The sequence below is a fragment of the Kogia breviceps genome, chromosome 17 (genome assembly GCF_026419965.1).
Source record: "Kogia breviceps isolate mKogBre1 chromosome 17, mKogBre1 haplotype 1, whole genome shotgun sequence".
Taxonomy (NCBI): Eukaryota; Metazoa; Chordata; class Mammalia; order Artiodactyla; family Physeteridae; genus Kogia; species Kogia breviceps.
Window position 1 is genome coordinate 17,160,065 of NC_081326.1, and position 9,592 is coordinate 17,169,656.

General features: G+C 43.7%; 1 protein-coding gene across 2 annotated transcripts in view; it reads left to right on the forward strand.

Moving 5' to 3' along the window:
• Positions 1-1,956, forward strand: part of LY96 (lymphocyte antigen 96) — a 29,994-nt gene extending 28,038 nt beyond the window's left edge. For both annotated transcript variants that reach the window (XM_059042963.2, XM_059042965.2), the window contains exons 4-5: positions 1,140-1,192; positions 1,826-1,956. In XM_059042963.2, the coding sequence (XP_058898946.1) occupies positions 1,140-1,192; positions 1,826-1,924 (152 nt within the window). In that variant the 3' untranslated portion in view covers positions 1,925-1,956. The remainder of the gene's footprint in view (positions 1-1,139; positions 1,193-1,825) is intronic.
• The last annotated feature ends 7,636 nt before the right edge of the window (positions 1,957-9,592 follow it).

Sequence of the window (9,592 nt, forward strand, 5' to 3'; positions counted from 1 at the left end):
CAAATCCAAGCAGTTCAGGTCCCAGAGCCATCACTCTTAACAAAAATGCTATCCTGCCTTTATCCTTACTGCATCTTTTCATTGCACATTGTATTTGGAATGGTTTCTTTGCATGTCTGTGTCCCCAAAAGACTTTAACTCTTTGAGGGAAAGACTGGTATTGTACTAACCCTTGTATCCCCAGTCCCTGGTACATAGTAGGCTTTCGATAAATATTGGTCGAACTATTAAATTTGAATTGGATTAGCCTTGAATGAAAGATCATTAAGATCATGAAGATATGATCACTTTACTAAGTTCAAGAACCAACATCTTAATGTATTAGCACCTCTAATAAGAATACTCCCAGAAGCAAATAAATAAATGCTTATTTGTGAGAAATGAAGGTACAGATGTAGCCATAATCTATTCATTTGCTGGTAAGGATTGTCTTTAGCCAACTTGGAGAAAAATCATCAATACAGTTTGCACTTGACTATTTATATTACTTTAAGAAAGATTTTTGGTCAATACTACTTTTGTTAGAGGTTCAGAACATTTCTCTTTCTATCCCTACCCTGTAAGTTCACTCCTTTGTTGTTTCTGACTGGGTCAGTGGAGTGTGGTTTTTCCTGCATTTCTGACTCTGTCCCACAGCTTCCTCAGGGCCAGGCCCATGGCTGTGCATTTCAAGTGACTATATAGCTAGGCTTCTCGGTGGTGGGAATGGAAGGAGCTTTGGTATCCTGGCTGCCTCCCAAATCTCTCCTCCACCTTTAGGAAGATTTTGCTTTATCATTCCCTGCTAAGAGGCAGCATCAATAAATATGTATATACGTAACTTGGGACGAAGCATATTAGCACTAGCTTGTTCATCATTCATTCATTATTGAGACCAGTGGGCCTTACAAGTTTGTATCCGCTAAGGGATGAGATATAGGCTGATACTGAGAGGGGCTCAGTGTGGCAGAGGAAGCCATAGGAGAATCGTAGCCAGGGTATAAGATTCATTATTTCTCTACAATTTTGCTTGGGATTATTTCTGCCAGTAGTAAAATTGTAAGAGGTGCACTCCGTACTACAAACAAACAAACAAACAAGCAAACAAAAAAAAAAAACCACCTGATGTTAGCCAATAACTTTTTGTATTTTGGTTGCAGAGACTGTGAATACAACAATAACATTCTCCTTCCGGGAAATACGATTTTCTAAGGTATTGTTCAAGTCATTTTGTACTTCCTTAACCTTTTGCAGTAACAGATGTGTTAAGAATTTGAAACAAGCGATTCACAACTTCTAAAAGTATCGATTCAAGATTAAGATGTTCAAGGATTTTTTTCACTTCTTTTTGGTTTTGGATATTTTGCTCTTTCTTCTTTCTATGGAATATGGAAAAATAGAAAACTTACACCAAAGAAAGCCCTTTTTAAATTTTATTTTTTCCTTCCAACATACCTTGCTAAAAGTAATGCTCATTGTTAACATGTTGAATGATCTTTGGGTGAAAGCACTGTAGGACCATTGTGTATAACCCAGTAACTGCCTCCATGGATAATAATGATGTAATTTTAGATATTTGCATTAGAAATGCAATGAAATTTTGCACATGTTTCACTTTTGGTAACTATTTTAAGATAAACATTAATAATGCAAATTCTTTACCTATTTTGTTACAAATTATATTTAATGTTTGAAGATTTCATAGGCTAGGCTAGAAAACTGAGAAAGTAAAAACCAATTCAATTTAAATGGCTTTCTCCTAGTAAGATAAAATTCTTATAAAAGTCTTACAAAATAGAAGCATCTAACATTTTATATTACTTGTATTTCTTACTACTCGTTTTAGGGACGATACAACTGTATTACAGAAGCCATCACTGGGAACACTGAAGAAAGGCTGTTTTGCTTGAACTTTACCGTCATATACCACCCTGATTTCAGTTAGAATAAATCGAGTATATGTTTTTATTTTTCAAAGGTTTTATTCTTCATTTAAAATCTTCTTTTGTATAAATTTATTTTATTAATTTACTTATTTTTGGCTGTGTTGGGTCTTCTTTGCTGTCCGCAGGCTTTCTCTAGTTGCGGCAAGCGGGGGCTACTCTTCGTTGCAGTGCACAGGCTTCTCATTGCAGTGGCTTCTCTTGTCGTAGAGCATGGGCTCTAGGCGTGCGGGCTTCAGTAGTTGTAGCACACGGGCTCAGTAGTTGTGGCTCGTGGGCTCTAGAGCACAGGCTCAGTAGTTGTGGTGCACAGGCTTAGTTGGTCCGCGGCATGTGGGATCCTCCCGGACCAGGGCTCGAACCCGTTTCCCCTGCATTGGCAGGCGGATTCTTTTTTTTTTTTTTTTTTTTTCCATACGCGGGCCTCTCACTGTTGTGGCCTCTCCCATTGCGGAGCACAGGCTCTGGACGCACAGGCTCAGCAGCCATGGCTCACGGGCCTGGCTGCTCCGCGGCGTGTGGGATCTTCCCGGACCGGGGCACGAACCCGTGTCCCCTGCATCGGCAGGCGGACTCTCAACCACTGCGCCACCAGGGAAGCCCCCTGGCAGGCGGATTCTTAACCACTGCTCCATCAGGGAAGTCTTTTCACTTAAAATTTTTTGCACAGTGTATTAGTTTGCTAGGGCTGCCATAGCAAATACCGCAGACTGGGTGGCCTAAACAACAAATTTATTTTTCACAGTTCTGGAGGCTAGAAATCTGAGATCAAAGTGTCAGCAGATTTGGTTCCTTTAGAGGCCTCTCTTCTTGGTTTGTATATGGCCTTCTCCTCCCTGTGTCTTCATATTATCTTCCCCTCTGTGCGTGTGTCCTAATCTCCTCTTCTTATAAGGACACCGGTCATATTGGTTTAGGGCCTGCCTGAGTGACATCATTTTACCTTAATTACCTGTTTAAAGACCCTGTCTCCAAATCCAGTCGCATTCAGAGGTACTGGGGGTTAGGGCCTCAGCATGTGAATTTTGAACGTTCACAATTCAGCGCATAGCACACATAGACACATAGCCCGTAATACAGCCTCTTCAGTCGGTCGACTTCTCTCCATTTCCTGCCTCTACTCTGGGACAGGTTGCCAGCATTGCTCCCCTGGACTCCTCTGCTTCCTCCTGACTGATTGTTCTGCACCTGGTCAGGTACCTCAGGTAAGTTATCCTCCACAAAGGTAGTTTCAATAATACTTTCAAAATACAGGTCCTGTCACGTCACTGCAGTGCAAATGGAACAAAACAAAACAAAGACAAACAAGGCCCTTCCTATGGCTTTTGATTCCTTTCGAGATAAAGCTAGAATCTTTCAGAGAGTATGCCAGGCCCTGCCCACCCTTTCCCTCTCCAGCCCCTTTTCCCACCACCCTCCCCTTGCTCTCTGTGTTCCAGAATATGCCATACTCCCTCCTACTCCAGGACCTTCACCCACACAGTTCCTCTACCTCAGCCCCATGCCTCCACATTACCCGACCTTTACCCCTTATCAGTAACAGGTGTGGATCTTCATTGGCTCAGGTGCTACTTTCTCAGGGAATTATCATCAGGTGGCATGCAGCACAGCTCTTACACTGTTGATACTGGACAGACGCAGTCCTCAGTAAAATCCTGCAGAAACTATACAACACGGAGCCAGGCTTCCAGTCTCCTGTGGCTTTCTTGGTCCCCCAGATCCCTTTCCTCCACCCACCTTTACCTCATCCAGGCAGGGCCAGCTTTCTTTGTGATATGCTTTTGTCTACCTGTGTCCCTTCCTTCCAGTTCTTGACACTCCTTTTGTCATTGTATCAGTCAGTCACAAGACTCAACTCCATGATCCCAGGCAGGGTAATCAGCTCAGTTTTGCTCAGCACTCTTGACCCAGCACCTAGCATAGTACTTAGGCTTGAATTTGCTCTGAATCCATATCTGTTGAATGGATAAACAAACATTTGCTTCTTAGAAAATATTCAAATAATACGTTAACTATAGAAAGCAATATTCCTGCAATCATTCAACTAGTATTTTTTTTTTTTTTTGCCATGGCTCACGGGCCCAGCCGCTCGGCGGCATGTGGGATCTTCCCGGACCGGGGCACGAACCCGTGTCTCCTGCATCGGCAGGCGGATTCTCAACCACTGCGCCACCAGGGAAGCCCTCAACTAGTATTTATTGAGCTCCTGCTATATGTCTGGCCCTGTTCTAGATGCTGGGGATACAGCATTTAACAACCCAGGCAAAAAAAAAAAACCCAGGCAAGAAATATCCCTGCCCTCACTGAGTTTATATTTTTGTGGGAAGAGACTGACAACTAAATTACTTTAGAAGTGCGCATGCTTTGTAAGTGCCATGAAGAACAATAAAGCAGGGCAGGGTGTAGGGACGGGGATGGGGAGGTAGCGATGGTTGTGCTTTCAGATAGGGTGGTCAGGAAAGGCCCCACTGAGAAGATGATATTTGAAAGAGTTGAGAGAGCAGACCATGTGGCTTTCCCGGGATAAAGGCGTTGCAGCTGAGAGAACAGCTGATGAAAAGACCCAGGGGTCAAGGAGGAACAGGGAGCTGTTCAGATGGAGTGAGTGAGGGGAGATGAGGTCAGAGAGGTGTACGCGTTGGCGGTGGGTAGGCACGTGCTGTAGAGTTTGATAGGCCACTGTTAGGGCTTTGGCCGTTGCTCTGAATGAGATGGAAAGCTCCTGGAGGGGTCTATGTGGGAGAATGATGTCAGCTCACATTTTTAAAAGGCTTATTCTGGCAGCCATCTGCTTAGATGTGGGAAAAAACTAGGGTGCTTTTTGTGATCGTCTAATTAGGGAAGGAAGGGGGAAGTTGGGAGACTTTTGAAGTAATCCAGGTAAAAGATGATGGAGGAGGTGGTGAGAAGTGACCTACAGTGGATATGTTCTGTAAGTAGAGACAACTCCAAAAATACTTTTGTCGATGGGTTGTATGTAGGATATGAGACAGAGAGTGGAGTCAGGGATGATTCCAACTTTTTTGTTTGAGCAAATGGAAGGATGGTATTGCCATTACTTGAGATGGGGAAGTCAGGAAGGAGCACGTTTTAGCGGGGGAACCAAGAACTTCGTTTTGGACACGTTGAGGTATCATTAGACATCCAAGTGGAGACCTTCCAAAGGCACTGGATAAATGAGGAGAGGTCTCCTGGGCCGGAGATTGACACTTGGAAGTTGCCAACACGTAGAGAGGAGTGTTGAGAGAGAAAATAAGAGGTCCAAGGATTGAGCCCTGGGGTTCTCCCTCATCAGGGAGTGGGAGGTTTAGGAGGAGCCAGCAAAAGAGAGGGAGTGGCCATGGAGGTAAGAGGAAAACCTGGAATGCTGGCCTATTGGAAGTCAGGTGAAGAAACTGTTTCCACAATTTTGATCTGCTGATCTGTTAAATAAGATGAAGACTGAGTGTTGACTTTTGGATTTTGCATTGTGGAGGTCTGTGATTTGATAATGTCACCAATAGAGAGTCCCCTGAGTTTTCTAAGCATCAGTTCCAACCATGTGCCACCCAAATGTAGGGGTCATTTATTAAGCTCTCTGCAATCCCCACTCACTAAGGTTTAAGGTAGGAGGGCAGGTCCTTACCCACCTCCATTTCGCCCTTTAAGAGGAGGGGTTTGGGTTGAGGGTCACAGCACAGCTTTCTCTAAAAACACTTCCACAAATCCCCTTTAAGATCCTCCCTTGCATAAAAGATCCCTTGACCCTTTTTTATACTTGATTGAAGTACTTTTTATTACTTGATATAAGTATTTTTTATATACTTCATGTATGATAGGTCATTCTATAACTTTTGAACTCTTGAGGGGGTTCCAGAGCTATGGAATGGGTTATCAGACATTCCCTATTCCCTGATGTTGTTCTGGTGTAGCCACAGCCCTAGCTCCAGGAATGGATCCTGATTTACTAGATCAGCTAGTGTGGGGTATCCTCCAGGGAATTATTGGTCCAGTTGGGCACATGACTGAAATTGGCTCAGTCAGATGGCAAAAAAGTACTAAAATTCCTTGGCTGTCTCACTAGACATAAACAAGGAGGATATTGCCTCCATTTCTGCTGACAATCATCTGATGACCAAAGGGGAACCAGACTTTAGAGGAAGCCAGTGCTGTGGGCAGAAGAATAGAGAATTAGAAAGAACCTGCAACTCTGCAGATACTGTTGAGTCATTGAGTCAACCAAGCCAGGCCCTGCCATACCTCTGGACGGTCCTGTTATTGGCTTGAGTGAGTTGGAGTCAGGACTCTATTACTTGCAGCTGAAAGCATTCTCCTTGATTTACAAGTACATGGTCTGACTCATCCCAGAAGTCAGGTTAATTTCAGATTCTGGAACTCCCTTTGCTCCCTTCTCACTTTTTCCATTGCTTTTTTTTTTTTTTGTACACGGGCCTCTCACTGTTGCGGCCTCTCCCGTTGCGGAGCACAGGCTCTGGACCCGCAGACTCAGCGGCCATGGCTCACGGGCCCAGCCGCTCCACGGCATGTGGGATCTTCCCGGACCGGGACACGAACCCACATCCCCTGCATCGGCAGGCGGACTCTCAACCACTGCGCCACCAGGGAAGCCCTCCATTGCTTTTTAAAAAATATAATTTTAAAAATTGAGGTGGCATTGGTTTATAACATTGTACATTTCATGTGTACATCATTATATGTCTACTTCTGTGTACCCTACAGCAGCCTCGCCACCAAAGATTTAGTTTCCATCTGTCCCCGTATGGTTGTTCCCCTTTACCATTTCACCCTCCCACCACCCCTCTCTGGTAGCCACTACTCTGTTCTCAGTATCTATAGTTTGTTCTTTCCATTGCTTTAACCCTTCCATTGCTACTTGTGGGGCAACTTATCCTATTAGGCATAGTGGGCACAGTGCTTGAGGCCCTCAGAAATGTTTTAAAATTGCCCCTGCCCCTTCAGTGCTGGCCCCCAACCCTCTTTTCTTTTTACGTTTGGGAGGAGGAGCCACCACATCAGCAGCCATCATCAACCAACCAGCGGGATCTACTTAGTGGTAAGTAGATTAGCTGTTTCAATGCTAAGGGTCACTGGCCTGACCACACCACAGCACGGCCACTCAGGTTCCTGCAGAGATGGCCTCAGTTTCCACCTTTGCCCCCAAATGTTTACTTCTTGCCTGATTGAAGAGGAGGGTTTCGAGACCCCAGATTGGAGGCCGTTGAGCTCTTACCCTGCCTTGCTGTGTAGATACATGATATGAAGTGGGGGTGGGGGGCTAAGGGGCTCTGACTGTCACTTGGAGCTACTTGCCTCACGTAGATCAAGCCTTAATGTTTTTCTCACATCCTAGTGATAGCAGACCCTACACCAAGTAGATATCAGAGTTAATACTGTGAGGAGACAAAATAATGAGAGTAGTTTTACCAAAGATCATAAAATATAGCATAATGTCTGCATTTTACCATTGATTTGAGTACATCCTTAGAAAACTGAATGTAGCAAAAACGCAGGACATTTTTAGGAATTGTATGCTCTCTAGCAACTTTGTGTGAATTTTTATACAAGCACTGTTTTTTGAGTTATATAAAATGTTATAAAAATAGAAGAAAATGTTTAATAATTTTAATTTCTCTTAAAATCAGAATTTAAAAAACAAATATAATAACAATTAATATATAATATTGAATCTAGTCTGGGTTATATTCATCTTTGTGCCAAGTCAATTATAAAATATAGTTTTTTAAAAGTTTTATTTGTTTATTTATTTGGCTGCGCTGGGTCTTAGTTGCGGCACATGGGATCTTCGTTGCCTCGTGTGGGATCTTCAGTTGCGGCATGCTGGATCCTTTTAGTTGTGGCACGTGGGATATTTAGTTGCGGCATGCAAACTCTTAGCTGCAGCACGTGGGATCTAGTTCCCTGACCAGGCATTTAACCCGGGCCCCCTGCATTGGAAGCGCAGAGTCATAACCACTGGACCACCAGGGAAGTCCCTAAAATATACTTCTTAATATAGGTATTTTTGAAGCAGAAAGGGGGCCCATGAAAGCAAAAGCACTAGGACCCAAGAAAGTCGTAATGTGGTTCTGATGCTTGGTTACTACATCCTCTGCTGTGGGGACTTTTGCTAATATTAGAAGGTTGCTAGATGAATAGACTTCTTCAGTGTTTATTTAATGCCTGTTGTTTTCCAGGCACTGTGCTAGGCCTTGAAGATGCGGGGGTAAACAAGACAAACAAGAATAGTTCCTCCCTTCACAGAATTTTTGATCTAGTAAGAAAATCGAACAACAAAACAAGTGATTATCGGAAAATATGATGGGGGGTCATTGTTGGAGGGGAGGAATGGAGCGGTGGGGCAAGAGACAAGAGGAGAACTGAATCTAGTCTAGTGGATGGAAAAAGATCTCCTGGAGGCAGTGACATGGAGGCTGAGTTTGAAATTAATCCAAGTGCTATATTCCAGGCATAGGAAAGAGCAGGTGCCAGGTGGAGAGGTGAGAGAGATAAAACACATTCAAGATGTTGAGAACGTCTAATAGTTACTGATGCTTATCATGCCAGATGGTGGCCACTTTTCTAGGCATTTTGCAAGTAATAAAGCCTTTAATCCTCACAGCAATCTAAGAGATAGGTACTAGTATTATCACCATTTTACAGGTGAGGAAGATACAGAAGCAGCACAGAAAATTAAAGTAACTTATTCAAGGTTATACACCTAGTAAGTGGCAGAGCTGGAGTTGGAGCCTGACAGTCTGGCTCCAGGATTAGGTTTCTCCTCTTCTTTTCAGGTATAGCTGGGAGTTAGAAAGTGAGAGAGAGAGAGAGAGTTGTCAGAGGTGAGTCAGGGGACAGCACTGCATTGCTGGGCCGTCCTACTCCTGACCCCCATCCCTGAGCGGGAGCCCTGCTCCTTCTTGACCTCTGTGTTTATCTCACCACATCCACCACATCCTCTCTCCTGGACCACTGCAACTGCCCTCTTAATTGACATCTACTCTTCTACTCTTGTCTCTCATTCCCCAAACCCTCCAATGGCCCATCTATTCATCCTTAGAACGAAATCCTACCATTTGGCCCCTAAGACCGGGCATCTTCTGGTCCGCAAAGTCCACCCTTCCAACTTCATGGCCTACTTCTCTTGGCATCTTTCATTTGGTTCTGGCCACACTATCTCCTTCCTTTTCCTCCAAAATGTTTAACACATTTTTATCTCTGATCTTTGCAATCATCCTTCCCTGAGCATGGAATGTCTTCCAGATATTTACATAATTTATTTATTCTTTCCATCCAACTTTCTGCTCAAATATAACTTCTTCAGAGAGTCCTTCCCTGGTCAGTCTATATAAAATAGAACTCACTTTCTGCCGTCCTCTCTAGTTTACACAATATATCTATTTATTTGTTTATTGTGTGATTCTGCCACTAAAATGTACTCCCTGAGAGCAGGAATTTTGTTTTGTTTATTGTTCTATGCCCTGGGATTATAAAACCCAATAAAGCAGGAGCACTTCTATCTTGCCCCAGTCTCTGTTTCCTAGGCTAAGACAAACACAGAAGGTGTCAGATAAGAAGCACCGTCTTTCAAGCTCTATGAAATTCACACGCTAAGATCCATGCAGCTGAAAACTAGGAGCCTGAGTTTCTGATAATTGTTATGGAGTTGGATG